This window comes from Bactrocera tryoni, chromosome 1, assembly GCF_016617805.1.
Source record: "Bactrocera tryoni isolate S06 chromosome 1, CSIRO_BtryS06_freeze2, whole genome shotgun sequence".
In the NCBI taxonomy this organism is placed as follows: domain Eukaryota; kingdom Metazoa; phylum Arthropoda; class Insecta; order Diptera; family Tephritidae; genus Bactrocera; species Bactrocera tryoni.
Genome location: NC_052499.1, coordinates 38,267,226 through 38,294,992, shown reverse-complemented (window position 1 = coordinate 38,294,992; position 27,767 = coordinate 38,267,226). Strand labels below are relative to the sequence as shown.

Sequence of the window (27,767 nt, the reverse complement as noted above, 5' to 3'; positions counted from 1 at the left end):
ACATTCTGAACCTCCTCAACAGTGAAAGTGGTGTGCATCTATATTCGGGTGATATCCTGTGGGCCAACATGTAACTGGAGAGATGCATATCTATTTAAATATTTCGAGCTCGACATCGCCTGACCGGATAGCCATAACCTGACATTCAAAAGTAGTATCCCTGTGGTCGATGTCTCCATCGATTAGACGATATTAAACGGAGTTGTGTAATCACCATTATCTCGCACGCCCGCAGGGGTTGTTGTCGCACTAGGATGTTGGTTGTCAACGCCATTGTTGAGTGTTGCGGGGGCAGACTCCTTCAGCACAGGGCAACGACAAATTCCACTCACGAGAAACCAGGACTCTCTAAGTGAACCCGAGGATTGGACCGGGATGAAGGTTGGGGAAGGGACAGATCAAAATGGGAGTAGTCATGTTGCCTGTTTGAGGTCATGTTGTTGTTTGAGGTTTGAGATATGAACTGGGGAGGTCTTCTGTTGGCCACTCGGGTAGAGTGGAGGCGCAGCGCGCGAACTAGGTGCAGATTGCATAGCCAACATGGAACCACGCAACTTGTGGTCCACTCCCTATGTGTCTTAAAGCCTGAGCATGTCATAAGATGGCTCCATCCATTGCATGTATGTATTACACCTGACCGAGGTGGGTGGATCCTTTTGGCGCAAACGCAGCAGAAAAAAACTTAAACTAAAACTTACCGATCTAAACGGGGTTAGATATCCGAATTAACAACCCTCGGCCGGATAAAATCCGGGTCAATCCGGTGCGTAGAACCGGCTGATGTTGTACAAAAGTCTGCTCAAAGTCTGCCTAGGTAACCGATAGAAATTTTTATTTCATTTATTACTATAACCACAGAGACCAAATTTACCAACTGGTCTAGCGAGGAAGCCTTCATGCTTCCAATTAATGAATAAAGTTAACTCCTTTCCAAGGAGTTTCAAATGAGATGCTTTCGTAGAAACTATGCTTGCAGTCATTTGCCTTAAGCGGAAATGCCTCCTAAAAACATTGGAAACATCAAGGGTTCATTTCAGCTACACTAAAATGAAGTACAAAATTTTATTGACCAGACTTCATATTTATGCATTAATCGCCATTCATAGCGGTGTCATTAACAGCTTCTTCGACTCCCTTCCGAAATATAGGGTCCTTGGAGTTAGTTCATCACCTATTGCGGATGAGGAGCACGAATTACCGTTTTGGAGATTAAAATTGTACTTATCCAAAGCTAAACACGGTATACCTTACATACATACCATATATCCAGCAAACAGCCATCGCTTCACACTATCCACCTCTTGACCCCTCAAAACCTCTCATTTCTTCGGCTTATCGATACATAATAGTAAGGACAAAATCTAAAATTATTGTATTAACACAAAAACTATTCTTACATGACGTATCTATCATGGAAATTGTAAACCATGCATATGATATGCTCGTACAACGAGACACATACTATGGCTTATGAGAAGAGACAACATTCGGCAAATGATTACTTTGTTGCTGAAAAATAAAATGGGTGACACAAGTAAGAATGGGCGCTTATCAGAATTATTGGGTGTGATAGAGAACAATATGGAAATCAATGTCTTAACGTAATCTACAACAGACACTTTCAACTTAAAATAAAAATTTGAGCAAACAGTTAGATTTTTAAAAATAGTAAACAAACTTTATTTGTTTCTTAGTTTTCCTTTGTTTTTTGTTTTTTTTTTTCTTTGCAATATGCATTCAAATTTGGATGCATCATAATTTCTCCACAAATCTCTATCACTTAGGTTGGTATGTACAAATTACAATAGTGCATGTAGACTTATCTCCACCCATCGAATGTTAATTTTTAGTTGATTTTAGTATTTAGACCTCAAAAGTTTATGCCTGAGCTTTGCGCTCTTTTTCAAGCTTAATGGCTTATACTAATACACGTTAGATAGTTTTTAGGTGACGTTCTGGCACAGCTACAAAATTGTAATTTGTTATATTATCAAATTGTAGTAGCATACTTTATGCAATACATACACATAAATATTCTATGAATGAGGATTTATTTAGTTTATATTTATATTCCAGAATATTAGTCTCTACTATAGCTGCAATCAAGATACGTATGCATTATAATATTATTGAATAAGTGAATATGGAATCATTTCTCAATGGTAATTATCAGTGCCTATAGAAAGCATCCCTGCCAAAACGCTGTTTATTCACAGCGCAAACTGATTTTTACTTGGTTTCCAAAACATTTAAAACGCATTAGCGCTGTCTAAAACTATTTGCTGAGAAGTATTATAACTGAACAAAGGAAGAAATTAGATGAGAAATCAGTTCTTAATTTCTGGCAATAGTCACGGCTGAGGTTACCACCTCTAACTGCTTGCCACCGCTCTCAAGGGTTTTGAAGAACTAGTTGTATATAAATATTAAGAAATTACTGAGGTAAGTTGAGTAAAATTATATAAAAACTCAGAAAATCACGAAACCTAACTCAGGAACTGAAATATTCTTATATAAATAATGTTTTGTGTTCATCAGTTTAGCTTAAAATCAATAATTAATTTGAAGAATGTATGGGATTTCTGTTTTGTGACTGCTAAAAAACTTGTTTATTTCTTCTTATTTTTAGCATTTTTGCCATCGGAATTATTTTCCACTTTTTGCTTTTTCTTCTGTGGTTGTGTCTCTTCCTCTTCCTCCTCACCAGTTTCCTCGTCAGTTTCTTCGTCCTCGATATCGACAACGTCGTCCTTAATATTCTGACCCATTATGTAAACAGGTCCATTGCCTTTGATCAACTTAAATGTCAATGATGTTTCGTAAAACTCCACATCGGGATTTACAGCGCGTGTTTCGCCAGCCTTTAACACGGCGATAGGGATCTTTAGAGAATCCTTAACTGTGTGCACCTGAAATGAAAAAAATGAGAAATTGTTAAATATCATACAACTTTTTGGAGGCGTACACCTCAGATGTATACACTTTGCATTCAAATCAGTAAATTTTGCGTTCTTGTCTATTGGTCAACGTCTGGAAAAAATAGACGGTGCTATAAATTACTGATAGCCTTTTACTTACCGCCAGCAACTGATTTTCTTCAACAGCCGCCAATCATTTTATTTATTACGTTCAGGGGATTCAAATAAGACTAGCTTTTTTATTGAGAGCCTTATGCAGATTTACCAACAGTAAATAAAGATAATTTTCCATCAAAAGACATAAACATCACAAAACTGACATATGTCAAACACTATCTTGCATGTGCTTCAAATCTACCAGATTTAGTCAGTTCCAGACGACTCGTAGTCAAAAATCAAAAAATGGTGTGATAAAATTGGGATTTCAAATGTTTATGTCTATTGATGACTAAGGGAAAAAATTAGTCGATTTCGTAACGTTTGTAACGTATAAAAAGCAACAAGAATACAGAAGAATGCCAAGAATTCTTTCAGAGGTTGGCGAGCAAAACACTGTCAGGTATACCAAAACTCGACCAATAATGTCTGGTGTAGAGTTTCGGGACGAATTAAATTTAGCGTAAGGTGTTCATATTACGATAAGCAGGTTATGAGATCATAATTTGTATGCTCGCATTTGCACAGAAATATCTGATCAGGACAATAGGAAAATGAAGGAACATACTTTGGACTGAAGAGTGGAAAATTCCTCCGAATACAGAGTATGAACCATGATAAGCCAAGAACGCTTTAAAACAGCGATCCACCAAATTGAAGGTATCATGGATCAGTACGCATATGCATTTATGCTAATATTTGCAGAACATAACCTGCCGCTGAAATGCGTGTTCCAACCGGACAATAACCTAAAAGACACCAGTAAGACATCCTCAAATCCATTGAACAACTTTGGCTTTTTATAAATAAATGTGTTTACAAGGCTAAGCCCAAAAACAACAACGAGATGTGGTCCGTAGTTAAGGATGCATGAGGAACTATATCTCCGAACAGGTGCAAAACACCTATGGACTATACTTGTATAAAGAGAAGTTGTATAATTGCGACTAAAACTAAAACTCGTCCTACCAAGTACTATGTACAGATTTAGATAAATTTCAAAAATATCTTTCAACGATCATTTGATATAACTTCTTCTATGCATACCAATTTATTGCTCCACTTAATGTGTAAAATTAAGTTTTACTTAATAAATGCAACCAGAGTAAAAAAATATTTAAAATTGTTTACAATTTTGTGTTGGTAACCACTAATATTTCATTGACCCCAGCTGTATATGTTATACATGATCGCCAAGCTGAGTCGATTTAGCCCGGTCCGTCTGTATGTGAAATTTCGCACGCGTCCTTTTCTTTCGAATAATCTGCAAAAGCTACCGATGCTAACGTTTTTTTTTGTTTTGGGATTTATCTAATAATATATTTATATTATCTTAAATTATGATATGTTTAAAAGTTGAAAATTGTAGAATTTATTTAGACACTTTTGAAGTAACAAGACCGATTTTTAAGAATGTTGTGCTAGGATTGAATGTACATTGAAAAACATTCAATATTCAAATTGTAACACTTATCAGATTGATAAAGCTGTCAATAATTCACATATATGTATAAATGGCATCTAAAAATTTCCCAGAATGACAAAATTAAACGATAACAGACTTGATTGACATCTAAGTGCAAATACGAGCACCTAACTTAAGAATATCTTACCCTAAAAATAGTGGTTCAGCCATTTTAAAATATAATCTTTGCAAAAATGGTAATATTAAAGAAATTGAACAAGATGTATTATTAAGATATATTATGTTGCAAGACGAAATAAAGTTCTCGCTAATCAGACTTAGACTTAAACAAATATGTGCACTTACTATACGTAAACACATATCACAATCAAACAGAGTTTACTCGATGTTTGTCATAATTCAATAAGTGAAAGTAAGTCAGTAATCAAACAACATTAAGAAGGAATAAAAATTCATACATCCATACACCTGCCAATCGAACTGATATGATTGATGATTGATGATTTCCAAACACACGATGAAAGTGTAGCCTATGGACACAGGCGGGTGGCCTGTATTGGCCGAACTAATGATAAAAAGAAGTGTATATGTACGAAACGTCACATACTATGCCGAACGCTATATTCAAGTTAAGCTACAGGTGGGCGAAGTAAAAACGTCCGTCTAAGCACGGTAACTTTTCATTCCGAATCAGTCGGTGGGCAAAGGTGCAACAATCGGAACAGCAATAACAGATATACGGATAAAAAGTTTGAAAACGGAAACACTGTTAATTAAAATAACACTAAAAATAGCCAAAAATGACCGAGTTAAAAGGTGCGAATACAAAATGTGTGAATGTGGTGTGCAGGAAGTAATATTTACTATGCAACAATATGTGAAATGACCTTATTAGGAAAAATTTCGCAGAACACAGCTTATTGTGTATTGATATTGACAAACAAAATCCATTAAGCGATTACTTTTATGTTAATTGAAAGTTACATAGAAACTTAATGCATGCAGATAAACACTGACACGCTCAAACTTAAGAAAAAACAAACAGCAACAAAGAACGTAGTACAACCAAGTTTTTCTTACTCGGAAAACTTTAAATATGTTTTAGAAAATTATGCTAATATAGCGTTCATCGATTTCAAAAAATTGTTAGTTTTGGTGAATAGATTATAAAACAACAAATTTCTCCACAAATTAGTGCCATTTTTTAAATAATTATACGTAATTAAAAAATTAAACAAGTTAAATAATAAGAAAAATATTTTTTTATTGTCTTTTTTTTTTACTTTAATGAGAAAACTATAAACCTTAGTGGAAACTTTGACTTCAGTTACGTACAAATAAACTCCAATCTAACAACACTGCAAAAGATTTAATCATACAATTGCCTTACGAACTGAAGTGATTTGCTCCAAAGAATTAAGAAAACAAATTGAATCTAAAGGCAAGTTTCGGAATCGAAAGTGTCATAAGAGATTTGCCGACGCTTAAAGGAATTCGAATTTAAAGAAGATTCTGACATTATCCTCCCAACAACACTTCGTTTACTATCAATTCTTATGGGCAGTAAATAAATTCGATAGTATGATTTTGTATAGCGACGGGCAAAATATTTGATGAGCCAAGTTTTTATAACCGTGCATTACAAACAAATGGTGGGAAGAATTCAGTGTGAAAGTCGAGCTCTATCAGGAGGCTAAATTGTTCTAAAATCCGTTATTACTATAGTGAAATAATTGTAATGCAAAAATGAGATAAATGCTACATTTATGGGATTTAAAATGTGATATGTTTCCACATATGTACATATGTATTTAACCCTAGAGAAGGCGCGCTATGAGCATTTTGCTCACACAATTTTTTAATTGAAAAAATTTCTATGTTCTATGTTATTGCACCACTTGTTACGCTCAGTACCTTCGCTCAAAGTTGTGTTCCACTTGTTCACAATCACTCGCTGTAATCAGTGCATGTTTTAAAGTGTTGATAGGTGGCTGCGGTAATATATATATATATATAGTGCGGTAATTTGCTCACTACGCGACAAACTACGTAAGTTTTTTTTTGCTTTGCCAATAGCTCAAGTTTTCCCATTGAAAGTGGTGGTTTGCATCAATTTTAGCACTCGTATGTAATTAAAATGGAAAGCAAGCGTTGTTCCCGTGCTGGGGATGTATCACATATTACGTCGTGGTTAGAAGAAGTTTCAGCCGATGAAGAATTAGAACAGGACGATGACCATTTTCTCCCTGAAAGTGATTGCGAGAGCATTCATAGTGATCACAATACTGACACTGATCAATCTGTTGATGATTTGGAAAAGTGGAAAATGCACATTTTATTGGGGCAAAGATAAAAACACAAAATGGGCGCTTAGTCGTCCTGTTCCTAATGTTCGCACTAGGCAGTGCAACATTATAACGCATCTGCCAGGTGTGAAAAGCATTGCGAAATTGATTCTGATTGACTGAATTGACTGATTCATTGATCTCAAAAATTGTCAGATATACAAATTTATATATTGAAAAAATAAGTGATGCATATGGACGTGACAGAGATTGTAAATCAACAGATTCTGTCGAGTTAAATGCATTTATAGTTATCTTATACATGACTGGGTTAAAGAAAATTAACCATACAAATTTAAAAGAGATGTGGCTTCAAGACGGCACTGCTCCAGATATTTTCAAAGCCACAATGTCCTTGAAACGATTTCTGTTTTTAATTCGTGTAACTAGATTTGATGACGTTGACTCACGTTCACTTAGAAATGAAGTTGATAACTTAGCCGCCTTTCGTGAAATATTTGACGACTTCAACAAATCATGTGGTGACTGTTATACTCCTGGAGAATACTGCACTATTGACGAAATGCTTGAATCGTTTAGAGGACGATGCAAGTTCAGAGTATATATTCCCAATAAACCTGCCATGTACGGCATAAAAATTAATGCATTAGTCGACGCAAGAACTTTTTACACTTGTAAAATGGAGGTATATTGTGGTAAACAGCCATCCGGCCCTTATCAGCTCGATAATACAGCTGCCAATATCGTAAAAAGAATCGCTGCACCAATTTTAAATACCGGAAGAAATTTAACTATGGACAATTATTTCATTTCTATTCCCTTAGCTGATGAGCTGTACAAACAATATAGAACCACTATTGTAGGAACAATCCGAAAAAATAAAAAAGAAATTCCACCACAATTTATTACAAGTTAAAGGAAGACCAACCCCAGATACAATGGTTGCATATGCCGAAAACAAGCTTCTTGTTTCCTACATTCCAATGAAGAAAAATAAAAAAGTCGTACTGACGCTTTCATCTCTTCATGCGGATGGCCAGTTAAACAATGAGTCCGATGATAACAACAAACCCGAAGTAATATTGTTTTACAATAGAACAAAGGGAGGTGTAGATACCGTCGACCAGATGAAAGGAACGTACTCAGTTTCCCGCAAAACTTGCAGATGGCCAATGCGGCTATTTTTTACTCTGCTTGACATAGCTGGTATAAATGCGCAGATTATTTATAAGGGAAATACGCAGAACTTAACTCAGAGAAGGACTTTCTTGAAAGAAGTGGCCCTTGACATGATAAAACCACATATTGTAAAGCGGCAAGCCATTCAAACTTTACCAAAACATCTAAAGGATTCAATGGAACGCATTGCACCAGGTCTTGATTCACCAAACCAGTCTAAAGAAAACGGCTTTTGTGATTTCTGCCCCAGAAGGAAAAATAGACGCACAAAAAAAGGTTGCAATTTATGTGGGAAACTTGTTTCGACAGGAAAATTAATGAAGATTTCTCAGAATAGTGATATATATCCATGCAAATACTTTATATACGTATAATAATAATTTTTTGTATGATCTCCATAACAAATCTCAAATTTTTTCTTATGTTTTGTACAATTGAATTACCTTTATATTTTATTTTTGTTTCTGTCAAATAATAAACATTTTTTAAGCTTAAGGCTCAGTAATGGTATTTAGTTTAAATTTAAATATATAACACTTTATTTATATAAACGTAACTGAATATTTTCAGTACGTGAGCAAAATGCTCACGCGCGACAATGCATGTCACTCTGCGGAGCGCGCCTTCTCTAGGGTTAACATGCTAAACAATGTGCATCTGTATTAAAAGTACGCAAAAAGATAGTAAAACATACAATGAAAAAAAATTAATATAAATATTTGATAACTGAAATGTATGTATGTATTTACTTTTGCAAATTGTGATAATTTATGTACATATATTATTCAGATGAAGATCTCTACCACGAGAAACTACCAAATATATATGAAGGAGTTTTGAAATCTGCAGAGAATTGTTGCACAACCACCACCGCAAAGAAATTTTTCCCCATCATTACCTGGTTACCGAAATATGAACTGAATTTTCTTATACCCGATTTTGTTGCGGGTCTAACGGTGGGCCTAACCGCCATACCGCAGGCGATCGTTTATGGCACAATAGCAGGATTAACACCGCAATATGGGTTATATTCAGCTTTTATGGGTTGTTTTGTCTATATATTTTTTGGCACTTGCAAGGATGTGACAATCGGTAAGTGGGAGTAATACACAATTCATATACATACATACATTTGAAAACTCTCTTAATGTCTCACAATCTTTGCACTAATATTATAATAACAATCATTGGGCAATTGTCAAATATTCGAAACCCTAAGCAACTCTCTCATTTGAGAATAAACTACACACTAGCGAAATCTTTTAAATTTTAGGTCCCACTGCCATTATGTCTATCATGGTCCAAGCGCACACCCACAATGCTGATTACGCTATATTGGCATGTTTTTTTACCGGTGTCATCACACTTCTAATGGGTGTTTTAAATCTTGGCGTTCTGGTGCAATTTATATCGATACCTGTGACAACAGGATTTACCATGGCCGCAGCAATAACAATTGCTAGTGGACAAATTAATAACTTGTTTGGAATATCAAGTAAGTTTTACTACTGATCGAAGATAGCGTGCTATCTCTGTACATATATATGTACATATATAAAAGAAAGACGTGTTAGTTATAGATGTGTTATTTATAACTCTAGAACGGCTACACCGATTCGGCTGAAAATTGGTGAAGAGGTATCTTAGTACAAGGGGATCAATGCAATTCATAAATACAAAAATTATATTTCTAATCATAAGCATTTGTTCAAAATTCATGTATGTAAGAATCATTTGAATATTTTATTACTTAAACAAAAATAATAATAACACTAATAACACATGGTTGGATCATAACTAGCTCAGTAATAAGGCTACATTAGCGGCCAAACATGCAGATTTTTTTAATTACTATTATTCAACGTAATTTCAATCCATATCAATTATGCAACGGTACAACGTTTGCTAATCAAAAAGACTACAGAAAATATTTGGCTGAATTAAATTGAATTTAAAAATTGTTTATAACAAAAAGTATAAATATTATTGTTAAAAGTTAAGAATAATCCACCCTCTTTTATTATCTCACTGTATTACTATTGTATTGAATTAATTTCCATAAAAGGAAACAAATAAAGCCAAAATAATAAATACAAAACAACTTTTTCAATTTAGGTTCGAGCAATGAGTTCATAGAATCGTGGACATATTTCTTTAAACACATAAATAACACACAACGCAACGATGCTTTACTGGGTATAATTACGTTAATTATGCTGCTAATTATGCGTGTAAGTAAAGGCAACAAGCAAAATTATTACTGTTCTTAAATTAACGAGTTCTCATGCCATTTCAGAAAATAAAAGATATTAACAGTTCTTATAAAAGTCTAACTAAATACATATCATTGTCCCGTAATGCGTTGGCTGTTGTTGTTGGCATTATACTCTGTTATTTCCTCAGTAGCGATGACTGGTTGCCGTTTCGTGTAAGCGGGAAAATTGTACCTGGCCTCCCACCCTTTAAAATACCACCATTTCATACCGAAATCAATGGCACAAAAATTGAATTTGAAGACATGATTGGGGATTTGGGTGCTTCACTGATCTCTATACCCCTCATTGCTGTGCTCGAGACTATAGCTGTAGCAAAATCTTTTTGTAAGTACATATTAACATATACTTTTATTTTTTTACTAGGTTTTATAATTAATTTCATTATTCTATTACAGCGATGGGAAAAATTATCGACGCTTCACAAGAAATGGTAGCTCTAGGGTTAGCCAATATTTTCAGCAGTTTTTTCTCATCCATTCCTATTTCGGGATCATTTACGCGTACAGCAATAAATAATGCGAGCGGCGTGAAAACAGTCCTTGGTGGCGCAATAACCGGCATATTAGTTTTAATGACCTTGGCTTTTCTCACCAATACATTTTATTTCATACCAAAAGCAACCTTATCTGCTATCATAATAGCTGCTATGATTTTCATGGTGGAGTATGATAGAATTGCTGAAATTTGGCGTTCGAAAAGTATAGTAATTCCATTAAGCAGATATGGTAATCACGAAAAAAACGTTTATATATGTATTTATGTTTTTCAGAAACGGATATGATTCCCTTCCTGGTAACAGTACTTAGTTGTCTTTTCTGGACACTTGAATATGGCATGGTTTGTGGGATAGTCGTGAATATATTATTTATTCTATACAAAAGTGCAAGACCTACAATTATTATCACAGAAGAAAAGGTTTGTTGTGGCTTTGTTAAAACAAAATACGAAAGTGAATATGTTAATTAATTTTCAGCTTCTAAAAGACACTAAGATAGCTGTTGTGGATATTCAAGAAAATTTAACTTACTCCTCGGCTGAGTATCTAAAATCTAAAGTGGTTAAATATATTTCAACGCATAGTGAAAAAATTGTCAAAGTTGTAATAAGAGGAGAAGAAATTCACACAATTGACTCTACTGTGGCACTGGTAAAGAAAATTTAAGACGAAAAATTAATTGTGAATTTAATAACAATACTTTTTTAACAGAATATTATAAGCTTAAAGCAAGACTTGCTTGCCTTAAACTGTGAACTTTTATGTTGGAATTGGCAAATACCATCCGCTGGAGTCATTTGTCGCTTACACCCTGATGCGCGCAAAATGTTAAAATTCAGTAAAACATTACAGGAAGTCGTATCGACGAATATGCAACAAAGTACCTTAACATTAGAAACAGATTGTGAAACAATTACGATACCAACCTAAGATGTATTTGTTTACGTTTAATTTCGTTAATGATATTTAATAAAAAAGGGATAAATATCTGTGTAATATAGCTTTTTATACTCTTGATAAATAGATTTAGAGTGATATATGTATAAATGATCAGGATGAAGAGGCGAGCTAAAATCCGGGTGACTGTTAGTCCATCTGGCCGTCTGTGAAAGCTGTAACATCAGTAAAATTTGATATATGTAGCTCGATAAAACTTGGTACCCATGGTTCTTAGCACCATAAGAATTTAGTATTGCAGATATGTATACTGAATCGAACGATTGTCACGTGAACAAAACGCAATTAATATTAAATTCATAAAGTGACCCTGACATACCTAATGTATGTCCTGTATGCAACGAGTCTCCGCATGACACTGACCACCTCTTTGCATGCCCTACAAACCCTACCCATCTAACACCTTCCTCCCTTTGGTCCGACCCCGTCGAAACAGCAAGTTTCTTGGGCCTACCGTTAGATGACATCGACGACAACACAAATGACATTTACCATCCCAACGGGGATTGAATTTCCGTTAAAACAACAACAACATTAGGGGGGCGTCTGCAGTTCAATATTAAACTGCAAATAACACTGAAAAAGTGTGCGTGCTTTCGCCAGTTAATAGGTCTAATGTACACACCTCCTCAACCACTACAGTCAAGTCAACTAAATTTGCTCAGAAGAAATTTTTTTTGTCTCCTCCGACAGTATGTTAATGGCTGAAATCGGAAGATAAATCCGCCCATTCCTCATATAAGTTTTGTTAAAAGATGCTGAAAATGCAATAAATTAATAAAAAAAAATTTTAATCCCGATATGGTCAAGATAGATTACAGGAAGATTATAAAACAGGTATCAACTTTTATACTTCAGGCATTAACGCCATAAAGAAATCAGATATACCTATGCATGAAATAATGCGAAACATTGATTGTTTCTATTATCGCATAACGACACTTTACACTTTTTACAGAACCAGGAGGTAAGTTTCCTACAATTATTAAATTTAGACTTATTTCTAGAATCCATAAATATTTTTTCATGACCAATACAATCGCAACGCACGTCAGTAGAGGGTAGTACTTGTACACCTGTCCGGGGTCTTTTAGAAAGTACTGTAGTGTCTTGTCGACTGTTGGTACTGGGTCTTCCCCTTTTATTTTTCGAGGGACTTTGATATCTACCTTATGCAGAAAAATAATGAATCGCCAGCTCAAAAAGTTTTTATAGCTAAAGAATTAGTAGATAGGTTTTATGAACATTCGGTTTAAAAGATTGGTATCAAAATTGATACTCTAGCTTATTAAGGGTTAAAAAAACATTGCAAAAGAGATGCTTCACAACGTAGCTGAGCACCCTACATCCATCAAACACATCATTACCCGATGACGAGACGAGGGTTTGTGAATATTGACTTCGAAACTCCAAACAATCTAGCGAACGGCACTCTAAAAAAGGCACTGAAGATAGGCTAAGGGCTGGCAACAATTGTATGTAAAATTGGATTAAGTTTTGACAAGCTTATATTGACTCAGGTGCCTTTTTTTAAGACGAGTCAAATTTTATCAAATTATATGCCAAAGATATATGTAATCTTTATCTTATAGAGACATTTTTAAGACATATTTTACAAGATATAATAATGGATATATGTTAAAAAAAATAGATCTTTCGCATGTCAAGTCGAACAAAAAAAAAAAAAAAAAAAAAAAAAGAGTTCCAACTGAAAAAGCTATGAATAAGGTGTTAGCAGGAATCCAAAATCGATATTTAACGCCTGTCAAGCCTCCGAATATCATTCAGGCCCCCAATCATATTTAAGAAAGTAAAAAGAATACATCATTGGAAAAATATGCACGGAATAACGTGTCTTCTTTTAAAAGATTAAGCTGTTCTGAAAGATGAGGAAGAAGACATTTTAAAATACCCATTACACATGTTTAATGGCGATAACACCAGCTTTCCTTCATGTCCAAAAAACGGGAAAAGTCTGAATTAGAAAAGGATACCATAACAGTATTAATTGTTGTTATCCGCTAATAGCATCGTACTGAAAGTGTTTAGGTGAAAAGTGAACTTTCTATACAATTGTCGGTTTTAATAATTATTTTAAATATTATTTACTATATATACATACGTAAATATAAGCTTTATGTTGACATTCATTATTGTAATATATTTTACTGAATTTGCTTTTTTTGTTTTGGTTTTTAAGATGGTCGGTATTTATTTATAGCAAAATTTGTTGGCACACTTAATATTTTACTTTTGTAGCATACCATTGTAAATGTGTGCATTGTCTATTTTATTTATTTGTTTTTAATAAATATTTACTATTAATTCCTTGCACTCCGCAAGATTTTAGTCGTTACTATCAGCTACTCAGCGCCACTTTACAGCAGGAACAAACATTTATAAACTCTCTTATAACTTATTATAATTTACGAACTAAGTCACGTGTTATAATGATATTGGACTGATATGATTTGGTTTATTTGTAAAAAAAATCAATATTTTATTGTTTAGAATTTTGCAGAGTATGATAGATTTTAAAACACTCCCCAATATGCATTGCGGACTGGTTGGTGCTTGTTTGACAATAATATATAATAATAACAAACCAAATTGAACTCGGCTTTGAAAATCTTTTCCTCCAGATTTAGACTTGTTTATTTATGAAGTGGTTCCGACAAGTACTCGTCCCCTCATTTTTTGTATATATCTCTTAGTAATTTTACGATACTTTGATGTTATTCATGTTATATTGCTCTTGATTATTGTGCTATTCTAGGAGAAAACTTCAGAAAAACTCAAATTGCCATAATTACTAATAAACTTGAATGCCCCCTGAGAGGGATGTGCAAAGGGTTATTTCTAATTAAGTGTAGTTAATGAACCAATTCTCATTGTTTCAAAAATAATCTTTCCGCCCGTTCACGGTCGAATTTACTCTAGCAGGTAGGCAAAATATTTCGTTTTCTATGAGGAAACAGCTAGGTAAAACATTTTAAACAAAAATCTAATGGTGATACAAAAGTCCCTAGCAAAATGAGTGCCCCAGATCAGCTCTACTTTTGGGGATACGAGAGTAAAGACGAAATTTCGATTCTATATGTGTCAAAGAATAAAAAATAAGGCTTTATGAAAACGTTTATATCTTCATATGAACTTCGGATAGTATTTGATTTATTGTAACACACAACTAGCATGTTAGCTGGGATATGGAATAGCATCCCCCAATTCCGGGGTTAAAATGGGTATGTATAATACGTATTGAGGAGTTCCTCCAGATTAAGAAAATATATATACATACTTATATAGTTGCAAATGATTTTTTTGAGATATTTGCATTTAAACTTCAAAAATTCAACTGCTTAAAATGCGTGTTTCTCCTATTTATAATGTATTTTACACTAATATTTTTAACTTACATATATATCCACTAACATTTTCCTAATTCGGTTCTACACATTTGTTTTGTAATAAATGGTTCGAAAATAACTTTCATTGAAATCCCTTTTTTTATACATATAGAGGTTGCAAAATAAAAAAAATTAGTGTTACCATATTTTGTAATCGAATAAAAATAAGTAAAAAAAAAAGAAAGATTATGCCCTCCATACAAAATTCATTATGTGTGACGAATTATGTAAAATCTTTCAGAATTTTCATTATCCCGGTGTTTGATCGCCCAGGTTTCGGTCCGACCAGGGTTATTTTTTTTTAGCGCAGCCGAAGGACGCCAACGCATAAGAGTTCAACGCGAAAAACTAATAACACAATATTTCCTCATTGGGGTCTTATTTGTTTTCTTTTTTTTTGCTTCTTTTGTGAATATATACGTAAGTTAGCACCTGTTTTTAGTTAGAATGCCACCCTTTTGTTATTGTGCAAGCAAAAAGAACTGAACAAAATTTAAATATTGAATAAAATTTATTTTTGCACTATTTAATATAAAATAAATGGGGAGAAACGAATAAGTGAAGTGTTAGTGGATATAAAAGTTAAAAATATAAGTGTGGAATTCATTATAAATAGGAGAAACACGCATTTTAAATAGTTGAATTTTTGAACTTTAAATGCAAAAATCTCAAAAACCGTAAGCCAGCGGCAACTATGTATATATCCGCACATACCGAAATCGGGGGATGCTATTCTAAAATTTACCCATTAGACCACACTTAAAACGGCTTTATAATCACAGTAGCACATAAAATTTATAATGCAGGTATACATACACACGTGCTGTGTTTCAAAATGTATACCTACTATGTAACATTTTAATTAAACCATTAATATGTTATACATATTTCGCTTACCTCCACAACGTTAAACTCGTCTTCTTTCGCTTCAGCGCCCAACAAAATCTGTTTGATGATGAGTCTTTGTCCGCGGGGAAAATCCTCATCATTGGAAAGCACATCCCATGGCACTGAACTATCCTGGCCAGTGAGTGTGACACCTAAAGATAAAAAATAACAATTTACCACGAATTCTCTAAATTATTCAAGTCGATAGATTTGTATGCCACACTATTCTTTGAGATTCTAATCTCAACCGGTAACCAAGAGCAGACGGCGCCATTTTTATGCTTGTTAAACTGAATTGCCAGTGCAAAAATTCTTAAAATAGACCCTGCAAGCTATTTAACCGAATGCAATAATTTATATTTACCATAAAAAGATTCCTCCGACATTGTGATTGCTTAGATAAGTTTTGATTTTTTAGTTAAGAAATACACGCTAAGAATTTGCACAGAAAACCCGAACAGCAATTGTGTAAATCGAACAAACGAGCGAATGAACAAACGAACGAACGAGCAAAAAGCAAATGATTCTCTGGTCCAAATCAAGCCGGCAAGACGGGAAAGGAAGATTGCGAAAAGATGCCGTCAACTTATATTTGCTTTAACTCGACTATTCGCAAAATGATTCCAGAAATAAACGTCAAAAACAAACCGCTTCAGAGTGTTGCCACATGAACTCATTGAAATCTCTTAATTACCAAACTGTTTACGATTAATGTGCTGAACACATAGAGCGCGACAGACTGCAAGCGACATCTATCAAACATTAAAATACACACGTTAAGTAGCTGTGCAGCTGCCTCAATAAATATGTCCTTAAGAACGTGTGTATTTTAATATCTGACAGATGCGGCTTGCAGTCTGTCGCGCTCTATGTGTTCAGAACGTAAATGATGATTATTTTAAGAGTGATGGATTTAGGTTTAGGAATAATATCTTAACTGAAAAAAATCCCATCTAATTCTAATAATAATTCTTCAAGTCCACTTAAATAAAAGACGAAGTTTTAATTTCAACTTTATAATAACCAAGTAAGTAAGTAAGTAGCAATCGTTATAGTTTTTATATAAAGTTACATAAAGCGGTAAGCCTTAACTTTAAGGTAACAAAATAATTGAGATTTTTTTTTTCTGTATTACTGGTGCGTTAATTAAAACTAAGAACTGTTCTGAAATTTGATAAGAAATGCTTTCATATCAAAAAAAATTTAGAGGTTTGATTAACTATTATATAAACACACATACAATACATACATATATACAATTTATATATTAGAGGATATAAATGATGTACACCGACAGATACTTAACAAAGGCAACTTGAATCAACAAATTTACATTGGCAGCACTAGAATATAGTTGTTTTCTTTGACGCCATTTTTATTCGTAGCTTGCTTCATGACAATTTTCGATTCTTGGTTGTCATATTTCACATTTCAGTTCTGTACTTTAAAAGATTTAATGTTCATTTATATTTGCCGCTTTCTTTGAATACATCTTCGTGTGTGTTGGTTCTGGTGGTTGGCACGTGTAGTGTTTGACTAAAAATTAGTAAAAAGTAAAATAATCTGACATTGAAAACTATTTAATCTCTGTTAAAAATGGAGCGAGAGGAATTCTATGGTAACCAATTAAATTTTGTTTCCTGAACATAAATAAAAAATATTTCATAGGCATGTTGCTTTCTTAATTTAGAACTTATTTATAAAGGTATGGTATATACTCTGTTTCAGGAGTGACGCTTAGCGAAAAGGAACCTTTGGCGCAATATGAAATGGAAGAGCCAACTAATACCGCCGAAGACCAAAAATTGGTAATCAAGCAGATTTGCCTTGGTGCTGAAGCTAAAAACGGTGAATTCAATGTAGTACAGGTGAGTGCCCGTTTAACGAATACATGTGTAAGTAATGAGGAAAACGTGTCGTTTTTAAGTCGTTTATTTTTGTTCCATAAAAGCTATTTATTTTTACCGAGGGAGAATGTTTTGCTTAGTACAGTATTATTATGAGAATTTGCATTCTTCCAACATACATATGTATTTATATAAACATAATTACACAAAAAAAAATTTTTTTCAGGTCGAAACAAGAATTAATCAAAAAGAGACATTAAAAATACCAATTGCGGTGCTTAAAGCTGGAGAAACGCGCGCTTTACGTCCCAATGTAGAATTCTTGAATACTTCAGTGACATTCAAGCTAATTCAGGGGACAGGGCCCGTTCATATGTACGGTCAAAATTTATATGGCCAAAATTTATACGGTCAAAACTCTGTTGAGTATGGCGAAGCCCCTTGGTCTGAAAATGAAGAAATGGATGATGAGGATGATGATGAATACGATGAAGAAGCGTCACCGCCACCACAAACAAATGGAAAAAATGGCCATAAAAGAAAATGAATGTAAATTACATTCAGCAGGAAGTAATTAATGGTTATACCCAAGTTAAGTTTATTACATAAAAGGATTGTAATAGAAATCATATTTTTGTACATTTAAAATAAGAATATTGACCGTATGTCGAAAGTTTGCTACCTTTAAAATAATTGAAAGGAAAATGTATTATTGTACTATGGAATGATGATTAAAATTATTTTCTAATACAATAAGGAAACAAATTTTAACTACGAAAGTAATTTTTATATTAGAAAAAGTAATTTCAATTTTACTGTACAACTTCCATTTATTTTCTTATATAGTAATAATATTAACTCTATTAATAAGAGACTTTTCCAAACGAAAACCATCTACGTTGTTTTCATTTAATAATCACTATTAACTAATTTCATGTGCTGGAGACAAATTTTTCATTCATGGTTTGTTACCAACTCCTAACTAAGTTAAATCAAATATTAAACCACGAAAGTAATGGTATATCAATTAAAAAAGATGTTAAGTCTAAAAGAAATCGATTTTCATTATTGAACGTGATTTACAAAATTTGATTGTGTGTATACATACAGCGTATGGGTATGTACAATTACATGTGTATTTACAAAACGCATCCTTGACTAAAAGTGTTTATACTCAGGCGTTTTCACTCCATGATTTTACGGCAGGATTGTAAAGGTTAAGGCAATTTTGCTACCGTTTCTTGATTATTATTTCGAGAGGATATTACAGAAATTAAATAAATTTTAAACAACCGATTGACCAAAGATTAGACATGACAGTATAAACAGGATGCAACATATGGTACAATGTTATCCAGAGTCGAAATACTTTCAGTCACGGCTGCATAAATATACATATGATTTTGGCATGTACATTGAAAAAGCTGTGTGCGTTTCATCTGATCTCCTGTATATAAATTAAGTAATTCGTATGCACCCGTTTATCCGCTTCATTTTATAGCAACACTTGTTACATTCGCGATACAGATATTTTTTGACGCGGCACTCTGTAATTGATAATAAATCAAATGTACATATTGAACGTTAGTGTCTTAAAAAGGAAAAAGTAAGAATTTATATACATGTGTTAATTGCTTTCGCATGCTGACCGGGGTGCACCCGCGCGCGCGCACACGCACCTGATGTGTATAACTCGTCGGCGATCGCTGGGATGAATTAAATCAAGTTTACTACTCCATTCCAACTGTTTCATTTCGTGACGTAGTTTTTTGCGGTCAAAGTATGAAATTACACAACTGACTGGAATCCAAAATATTGAAGTGATAACTACGACGGCCACTGAGAATGTAAATAATAATGAATACAATAAAAAAGGTTTTTAAATTCAGCATTATACGTACTGACAATATTGTCTTTTAAAAAACGTAAAACGCGATTGATATTTATCTCTTCGATGATATCCCAAAAGCGTTCTACAACATCTTGAATCGTTTTTTCACACACACCCTAAGAGTAAAAACACAAATACACATGTAATAGAAGCGTTTTGGTCAAAAGCATAATACTGTTTTCGCATTTACCTTGTTGCAGAATCCTTGAATGCATGGAGTACCATCGGGTAACATATCGGCAGGCTCCACTGGAAAACAGGTTTCGTTTATGCTCATACGGCAGCAACTGCGAAAATATAGAACCCAATATTAGAAATAAAAAAATCAACATATTTGTTTAGTTTATAACATTACCGTTTGCAAGCATCTTGTATGATGTCGCACATACAGCTCTGCAAGCCTTGAGTCTCACAAAATGGTATGCATTTACCGTTTCTGCATTGACCTCGCTCTTGGCATATTGTTCCGTCAGCCATTGGCGGAGATTTCGGACATTCGGCATGAGTACCCGAACAGCGTGCCTCCTGCTCACAGGTTGCGTACTGGGCGTCCCGACAGTTCATTCCTGCCGGCATGAATTGGCAGTTTTGGCAGCAAGGTGAATTTTTATCGCTACACACTGCTCCCTGGTTTCGACGCAATTTGCAGTTCTTATCACAGCAAGCGTCATTGTCTTCGGTACCGAGCAAACCCGCGTCGCACTGTTCATCGCCTTCAACCCGCAAATTACCGCAGAATGATTCTTCGGGTTCCGAGAAACATCGTCCCGACTTTGCTTGCAAAACTTTGCGTATCGAACGTAGAGAGCACGGTGAGAATTTCTGTATATATATACTTGTATATATGTATGTTCAATTCTGTTACTAAAAAAGTTTACCTTATTATTAACATCATATCCGCTGACAGAATATGTATACATGAGAAAACTTCCACCCTGTGAGGCACTTGGTGAGCATTCTGGTATATCTGGGTCGTGCTCAGACCCCCAATTATGACCAAACTCATGTGCCGTCACTAAATCGGCTTCACGGGTTATAACTCTCTGCCCATAGTGATTTCGGGAGCTACTTAGTCCCGAGTTCAAATACAGGGTGTAGCCATTTTTGAAATACTCTATTAAGTAACATATACAAAAAATTTTAAAGTAAAAAAAACATATTAAAATGTAAAAATATAGCCTTTGAACCGAACGGGAGAATGTAAAACTAACAGAAGTAAGCATATTATAAAATATATATGTGAAAAAATAATGGGATAGCAAATAACAATGTCTATAAGTTTAAACACAAATTATTTACATCGGCATATAGTAAAATAAAGGAACAAAATAATGCTTTCAACTGATATTTTAAAACTCTTATTTTCATTTTAGTAACCTGGTGTACAAATTCCACCAACGGAATTACGGCGAGGAGAACCCACATATGCCAAGCCCAGAATACCGCCTTCAAATTTTAGATCAGTAAAAAGATGTGCTAAACAAAAATCTTTATGGCTATATTCCCTTGAAAACACCTACACCAAATACAAATATCATAATATTAGGAGATGAGAAGAAAAAGCAGAGAGAGCATAAATGTACAATGGATGTTTGATAACCTCAATAAGGCCTACAGTTAGCCAAAACTTACAAATTAAAATTTTTCACCATATTTACCTCCAGTAGATTGCGCACATCCCACTTTTCACGAATCATATTGTAATGAGCTTCTCCGCCTCGCAGCCGCGTCGGTTCAGAATGAACAACTATTTTCTTTATCACAAACCCCATACCTTTAAAGCCTTCCTGATCCTTAAAAAAATTAAATTATTGAAGAGTGAGCAACAAGGTTCAGACATTTGTTTACTTACAGTTCGATCCTGCCATACAGTATCGTTGTATATTTTGTGGACCCGATCTATCAGACTTATCTATAAGAAAACGTAATATTTATTTTATTAAAGTTTTAGATTTTCATTATCTGTACCAAGTAATTTATTGTTGTCTTGGTATTCCCTCCTCCCATCTCTTGAAAAAAACGATAATCAGCCACAAGCAAAAGTGGGCAACGAGTTTTTGTAGGTGTGTATTCATACTGATCCGCCTGTCGCTTTCTACGAGATTTCGTAATATCATTCTCATGATGTAGATGGCCATCCATATTATCATCTGCCATATCAACAGTTTCCAATTCTATGGATGATATATATATATATATAGTTTACAAATTATGATATATTATTTCAATATCTACCTAAACCTTCTTTAATATATCCACAAGGCATTTGCCCACCATTCCCATGCTTATTCCAATTTAACTTCACATCAGAAACTCTATACGCTACCATCGTCTTCTCTGCCGAACGTGGTAAGTGTCTCCACGATGGCTCAATGTGATATGTTTCGTCCGGCAGATGTATGGACATTGTCATTAAACCATCATCTATGTGCGCTCTTACGGATGATTCTAATTCACCAAATACTCGCCCGGTAAAAAAGCTATCATGATCTGCATTAAAATAATAGAACTAGATTACAAAGGCATATGCCTATAAAGGTGCGTGTACCTAAATGCACCACTGTCTCGTTACCGTCGCCGTCTACATTATATGCTTTAAATTTGCTATGTAATACTTCACGATGCGGGTGTAGTATAAGTCGAAAATTTTTACCCAAAGTCTTGAACTCTACCTCCTTGATCACGTTATAGGGGTGTGAGCTCTGTTTAATTCCGCGCTTAACAATTTTGTGTCTACAGTCTTCACTGCGAAGTACTTCATAATGTCGCAAAGTTCTATGTAGTGTTGCTGTGGAATTATTCCATTACTAATTTGCATTTTACTTTATACATACATTACTTACATGCATTCTGAAGAAAAATTATTAATAAAATTACCAATAAAGCACAATTTCCATGAAAACCTCTAAAAATTGTTGTCATTTTCACTAATTTTCGCACAATATTGATTTTTTGTCCCTTCTGTTTTTCATTGCCACCTTATAGGTAAAGATCAAAACCATATTAAATTGAAACAGAAGAGTGGCAACCTTACGTTCACCTAAATTTGTTGTTGTGAAATATGTAACTATGCGCTCAGTTGCTGACAAGCGACGTCAATTCTTTGATTGTAAACAAAACATATTGAAAGCAAAACGGCAGAAGAAGTAAAGGGCGTATAAACAAAGACCTTAGTATAAATGTCAAACAAAACAATACCAGCTGTGACTGCGAATGCAAGAAAAGAATTTGATATAGAAAAAAATAAAGCAGTGTCCAATTTTCTAACTTTGCAAATAACATTTATGCAAATCAATACTGAATTCCACAACCATACAATTATATATAGTTCGATAACGCTTCGTTTGAGTATAGCGTCAAAAAAATTAACCGTCAAATTAAATTTTTCGTATAAGACACACCACAGATAATAATAAAAATTTCTAATAAATATGTCCGAAGTTTTCCTTGTGGAGAATATCATTGTAAAAGCAACACTTTAAAATAAATAAATTCCCTAAATAAATTGGAAAATGGTATCTTATGAATAATACTTTGGAAAAACTCGCTCACAGTATAAAAGTTTTATATTATGCAACTTACTATACCTATAGAAGAAACTAAACATTTCAACGGATGCTGGAGCTTTTCAAACAACTCAGTTAGTTTCTCTAGAGAAATAAAACTCAAATCGAGCAAAGTTGAAGAATTCGAGGTACTTAATTTAGTAAATAAAATTTTGTTTACAATATTTTCGAAAGTATGCACTGTATTAGGAGAATAGAAAAAATGAGAGATAATGTGTTCTCACTTTAAATTGTACTCAAATTCTTTGGTTAACGTTCTCCATTCGCCTAAGCATTAGCAAATCAATTTTGGGCAAGAATTGGTAAAAACTGCTAATTAATATTAATAGTATTCTTATCACATAAATATCTTATCTTAAATATCGGGGTAGGCGTCAACAACAAAATATTTTGTCATACCAATTGGGTAATCGCGCAGTAGAGACGAAAAAGGCCAGGTACTCTTCATTACGATAAGAAGGAACGACAAATGGTAAGTGCATATGTGAATTACTTCATATCTGTATATAATTGTCTAGTTCTAATTAAGAAGTGTCTTTGGGACCTTAAGTTAGTCAGTTATTAGTCATAAAAACTCGAGAATTTTTCGTTATCGGTGAAGTAAATATTTTTATGTACTAAACAATATAATGACATTGTTCATTTATAGATGAGCTACGATGGATTATTATCACTGTCGCAGTTGACAGATGAGAAGTTAAGTCTCATTCAAGGGAGTACAACTCCACCGTTACCAAATGCGATTAAATCAAATGACAAAACTGCTGCATCCAAAGGGGCGGATAGTGTAGTAGTACCCGCACTTGCCGACGTTACAGTTGAAGAAGAAGAGCAAGCTGCGACAATACAAACCATTCAGTTGCCTTCAGTCAGTAGTGAGAGTAACAATGCAACTTTTATAGGAAATTTGAGTGCATCGACCGCAACAACCACTGAAACAACAGCGCCTTTTAACACATCAACGGACGTATTAAACGGGGATGTATCAACACCGCAACGTAAGATTTCTGCGTCATCACGATTTATGAATGCGTTCCAGCAATTATATTCGAGCGCAACTACTGCAAACACATCGACTGACGCAGACGAGATCGATATTGCGAACTCTACAAACGGAATGCCTGCAGTCAGCCGCACACCCCATAAGGGTATGGAATCAAAACTTTTGTCAATGTGGCATAACGTCAAATATGGTTGGAGCGGAAAAATCAAACCAAATTTTTCTAAAGAACAGCCAGTATGGCTTCTGGGGCGATGTTATCACCGCAAATATACTCCACCATCATCCATGGAAAGCTCTACTGAACTCACTACAAACTCTGGTGGCGTAATTTCAACGTCAATAAATAGTAGCTCTTACGAAACGCCAGAACAATATATGGGTGATAACCATGTTGTCCCCATCACCAATATTTATCCGCCACTCAATGCTCACCAAGTAGATGAAATAGTAATTCCACAAGAATTAGGTATGGATGCGGTAGAGAATCAAGTAGCCGATCATCCATGGGAGGAGGGTATTGAGGGTTTCCGTCGTGATTTTTATAGCCGCATTTGGATGACTTACCGCAGGGAATTCCCGACAATGAATGGTTCTAGTTACACATCTGACTGCGGCTGGGGTTGCATGCTTCGCAGCGGGCAAATGTTGCTTGCACAAGGGCTTGTTTGCCATTTCTTAGGCAGAAGTAAGCAAAAAATTGTTTCAAAACAATAACTCAACTCAATATAATTGTATTTTTAAGGTTGGCGTTACGATGCAGAAACGCAGTTACACTCTACTTTTGAAGACAATATGCATAAAAAAATTATTAAGTGGTTTGGCGATAGTTCTTCAAAGAGCAGTCCTTTTTCCATACATGCTCTGGTTAGCTTGGGTGAAGAAATGGGCAAAAGGCCAGGCGATTGGTACGGTCCAGCATCCGTTTCATATCTTCTAAAGTAAATGGTGACGTTTGAAGCAAAATTATGTTTATAATGCGTTATAATAATTTGCAGACAAGCACTGAAAATGGCGGCTCAAGAAAATGCTGACTTCGATAATATAACAATTTATGTAGCTAAGGATTGTACCAGTGAGTTATTGTCATCTTATTATTCAAGTTTCTCAATTGCAAATAATTTTTGATTACACTTTTAAGACGAAGTCATAAATAAGGGATCAAAAGAAAGCATAATTGTAAAAAGCCTTTTAGTTAAAAATGTAATAATACTAACTGAAAATCGAATGCATTGTTACTTATAGTTTATATGCAAGATGTGGAAAAAGAATGTCGAATACGAGAGCCATCTCCTCAAAAGCATGTTCCCTGGCAAACAACACGGCGTACTGAATTGCCAAAATCACAAAAACAACAATGGAAATCGTTAATTCTGTTAATACCACTTCGTTTGGGATCAGAAAAACTGAATCCCGTTTACGCGCATTGCTTGAAACTATTACTGAGTACAGAATATTGCATTGGTATTATAGGCGGCAGGCCAAAACATTCATTATATTTCGTTGGATTCCAAGGTAATATTATCACATTAATAGAGGGGATATGTTTTCTTAGTTGTTTATAATTTTTTAGAAGATAAACTAATACATTTGGATCCTCATTATTGCCAAGAAATGGTCGATGTTAATCAGGATAATTTCTCATTACAATCCTTTCATTGTAAATCACCTCGAAAATTGAAGACTTCTAAAATGGATCCAAGTTGTTGCATCGGTTTTTACTGTGCCACGAAAATTGATTTTGATAATTTTGTGGAAAGTGTACAGTTAGTAAGTTCTGTTTGTTTGCTTAATTTATGATTTTACTACATTGTTATGTAAACTTTATTTTCTCTAAAATATAATTTTTAAGTATCTACATCCGATGCGTTGCACCTCCGGAGCAATGGATAAACTTACATCTTCATCACATACTGGTGGACACAGTGAAGGTGCTCAATATTCTGAAATGAACTATCCACTTTTTACATTTTCACGCGGACAGTGTCCAGAGGAAGAATGGTACACAATCAATGATTCCCCTTACAAACCATTGCAGCAACAAGTGACTCAAATGAAGCAGGAGTTCGATCTTCAAAGGAATAGCATGACATATATTAATGCGCAAGACGATGATGACGAGGAAACTGAAGAATTTGTATTACTCTAAATTGTTTAAGTGAAATCCATACCAATTCATCATATTAATGCATCTTTTCATTCATTTTAATTTATAAGTCAAGCGCCTGCATAATGTGATTGTACAAAAATGTTAAACTCTCACTGTTTATTCAGAACTAACTACATTTACTATTATATAAAGCAAAGAATAGTGTCCTCTCATTTGCATCAGTTGGATCCATCCTAAAATAGTGCATCCTAAACGTATCTCAAACATTAAGACTTACTTAATTTTTGCATATTTAGTAACTCCTTTTGGATAAATATTTTATACATATTTACAGTGTTACCTGTCTGCGCATTTTAAATGAAACTCATTTCATTTTACTAACTTTATTTCCATTCAAATTGTAGATTAAAATAATTGCCAAGAAGTTTGCTAAACAATGAATTGAAATTGCACATATACCCAGTATTATGAGGTAATGCTTGAGATGAAAGTTTTGTGCGTCAATATTAACTTCTTGTTAATGACAGTTGTGATTCAAATATTTATTACATTTTATTTATATGGTGTGTAGTACTTCGATGAACGTAAAATATAATTCCACGTTTGTTGTATTTATTTTTGTCCATTTTTAATAAGCGTTGAGTCGCTACATTTTTTGTTAATAACACTTGTTTGAAATGTTGACTCATTAAACAAATCTCATATTTTATTATTACAAGACTTAAATTCATTATCCAAACTAACTTGAAAACTACCGTAGGCAAAATTTAAATTCCAAAGTAAATACGGGTTTATTTCTTGTATGTATGAATTCAGTTTCTTTAATTATTAACGTTTTTACGTTGACGAGTGTTGTATTTGTTAATTACTTAAGATAAATAGAATATTAATAAAAAATAATACAAACACATATGATTTATTTGATTAAAAGTACTGAAACATTTATTAATGTACATACATATATACTTATAGTATATAAGTGATAAATAAATAAATCTAATTACATCATACTTACATCGTACCAGTGCGTTTCTCAAATATTTTTTTAGATAAGATTAGTTTGGTATACAAAAAATTAAATCTACGTAACGGACCGATTTATATACTGTATACATATATTTGAATATATTTTTGGCTTAATGCTGGTACGTCAATTGTACCAGTGTTTTCCATTTTAAACAGTTTATATACACTCTGAGATGCTTACTTAAATAAGTATTTAATTCAGTCTAATAAGCCCCTAAATTGCCGTTTTGAATTTTTACCAACTTAAATACAATAGATGTAGATAGATGTAACTGCTTAATTACCGAATGCATATAAACGACTTCTGATATTTTTGAA

The 27,767-nt window shown here is 34.0% G+C and overlaps 5 protein-coding genes across 9 annotated transcripts; 3 read left to right on the top strand and 2 right to left on the bottom strand.

Annotated features, from left to right (window-relative positions):
• Window positions 1–1,862: 1,862 nt before the first annotated feature.
• On the bottom strand, window positions 1,863–16,554 carry LOC120766713 (nucleoplasmin-like protein). Its single transcript, XM_040092361.1, has 3 exons — window positions 16,374–16,554; window positions 16,019–16,161; window positions 1,863–2,909 (listed from the first exon to the last, which is right to left on the bottom strand). Exons 1-3 carry the CDS (start codon window positions 16,393–16,395, stop codon window positions 2,610–2,612), a joined length of 465 nt encoding a protein of 154 aa, XP_039948295.1. The 5' UTR covers window positions 16,396–16,554; the 3' UTR covers window positions 1,863–2,609.
• Window positions 5,157–11,732, top strand: LOC120766693 (sodium-independent sulfate anion transporter). The gene is made up of 9 exons (XM_040092343.1): window positions 5,157–5,316; window positions 8,775–9,077; window positions 9,259–9,480; window positions 10,101–10,216; window positions 10,282–10,585; window positions 10,657–10,959; window positions 11,031–11,176; window positions 11,235–11,408; window positions 11,469–11,732. The coding sequence occupies exons 1-9, from the start codon at window positions 5,301–5,303 to the stop codon at window positions 11,685–11,687; spliced, it is 1,803 nt and encodes a 600-aa protein (XP_039948277.1). The 5' UTR covers window positions 5,157–5,300; the 3' UTR covers window positions 11,688–11,732.
• Window positions 16,555–17,367: 813 nt separating the features above from the next.
• LOC120766702 (nucleoplasmin-like protein) lies at window positions 17,368–18,568 on the top strand. Its single transcript, XM_040092353.1, has 3 exons — window positions 17,368–17,627; window positions 17,738–17,877; window positions 18,083–18,568. Exons 1-3 carry the CDS (start codon window positions 17,606–17,608, stop codon window positions 18,401–18,403), a joined length of 483 nt encoding a protein of 160 aa, XP_039948287.1. The 5' UTR covers window positions 17,368–17,605; the 3' UTR covers window positions 18,404–18,568.
• A 327-nt stretch (window positions 18,569–18,895) lies between these two features.
• LOC120766673 (ADAM 17-like protease) lies at window positions 18,896–22,706 on the bottom strand. Of its 3 annotated transcripts, none has more exons than XM_040092323.1 (13): window positions 22,591–22,669; window positions 22,296–22,535; window positions 21,983–22,237; window positions 21,716–21,921; window positions 21,600–21,659; window positions 21,406–21,540; window positions 21,125–21,263; window positions 20,626–20,861; window positions 20,103–20,569; window positions 19,938–20,034; window positions 19,758–19,863; window positions 19,479–19,695; window positions 18,896–19,403 (listed from the first exon to the last, which is right to left on the bottom strand). In XM_040092323.1, exons 1-12 carry the CDS (start codon window positions 22,667–22,669, stop codon window positions 19,484–19,486), a joined length of 2,232 nt encoding a protein of 743 aa, XP_039948257.1. In that variant the 3' UTR covers window positions 18,896–19,403; window positions 19,479–19,483. The 3 variants fall into 3 exon arrangements, with proteins under 3 accessions (XP_039948257.1, XP_039948265.1, XP_039948250.1); XM_040092331.1 differs by having other exon boundaries at window positions 19,536–19,695; XM_040092316.1 differs by lacking the exon at window positions 18,896–19,403 and having other exon boundaries at window positions 19,484–19,695; window positions 22,591–22,706.
• Window positions 22,707–22,949: 243 nt separating this feature from the next.
• Window positions 22,950–27,333, top strand: LOC120769428 (cysteine protease ATG4D). 3 transcript variants are annotated; one of them, XM_040096429.1, is made up of 8 exons: window positions 22,950–23,441; window positions 23,685–23,785; window positions 23,963–25,001; window positions 25,059–25,254; window positions 25,312–25,388; window positions 25,559–25,828; window positions 25,887–26,083; window positions 26,166–27,333. In XM_040096429.1, exons 2-8 carry the CDS (start codon window positions 23,783–23,785, stop codon window positions 26,460–26,462), a joined length of 2,079 nt encoding a protein of 692 aa, XP_039952363.1. In that variant the 5' UTR covers window positions 22,950–23,441; window positions 23,685–23,782; the 3' UTR covers window positions 26,463–27,333. The 3 variants fall into 3 exon arrangements, with proteins under 3 accessions (XP_039952363.1, XP_039952354.1, XP_039952347.1); XM_040096420.1 differs by lacking the exon at window positions 22,950–23,441 and adding an exon at window positions 23,481–23,615; XM_040096413.1 differs by lacking the exon at window positions 22,950–23,441 and having other exon boundaries at window positions 23,622–23,785.
• The last annotated feature ends 434 nt before the right edge of the window (window positions 27,334–27,767 follow it).

Coding starts and splice junctions, on each gene's coding strand:
- LOC120769428 (XM_040096429.1), top strand. Junction 25,255..25,311: donor TCCGTTTCATATCTTCTAAA/GTAAATGGTGAC, acceptor AATAATTTGCAG/ACAAGCACTGAAAATGGCGG. Junction 26,084..26,165: donor TTGTGGAAAGTGTACAGTTA/GTAAGTTCTGTT, acceptor ATAATTTTTAAG/TATCTACATCCGATGCGTTG.
- LOC120766693 (XM_040092343.1), top strand. Junction 10,960..11,030: donor TGAAATTTGGCGTTCGAAAA/GTATAGTAATTC, acceptor TATGTTTTTCAG/AAACGGATATGATTCCCTTC. Junction 11,409..11,468: donor TTGACTCTACTGTGGCACTG/GTAAAGAAAATT, acceptor CTTTTTTAACAG/AATATTATAAGCTTAAAGCA.
- LOC120766673 (XM_040092316.1), bottom strand. CDS start 22,669: ATGACAACAATTTTTAGAGGTTTTCATGGAAATTGTGCTTTATTGGTA. Junction 22,536..22,590: donor AATTTTTCTTCAGAATGCAT/GTAAGTAATGTA, acceptor ATAATTCCACAG/CAACACTACATAGAACTTTG. Junction 22,238..22,295: donor CGAGACAGTGGTGCATTTAG/GTACACGCACCT, acceptor ATTTTAATGCAG/ATCATGATAGCTTTTTTACC.
- LOC120766702 (XM_040092353.1), top strand. CDS start 17,606: ATGGAGCGAGAGGAATTCTATG. Junction 17,628..17,737: donor GGAGCGAGAGGAATTCTATG/GTAACCAATTAA, acceptor ACTCTGTTTCAG/GAGTGACGCTTAGCGAAAAG. Junction 17,878..18,082: donor GTGAATTCAATGTAGTACAG/GTGAGTGCCCGT, acceptor AATTTTTTTCAG/GTCGAAACAAGAATTAATCA.
- LOC120766713 (XM_040092361.1), bottom strand. CDS start 16,395: ATGTCGGAGGAATCTTTTTATG. Junction 16,162..16,373: donor GTCGGAGGAATCTTTTTATG/GTAAATATAAAT, acceptor TTTTATCTTTAG/GTGTCACACTCACTGGCCAG. Junction 2,910..16,018: donor ACGAGTTTAACGTTGTGGAG/GTAAGCGAAATA, acceptor TTTTCATTTCAG/GTGCACACAGTTAAGGATTC.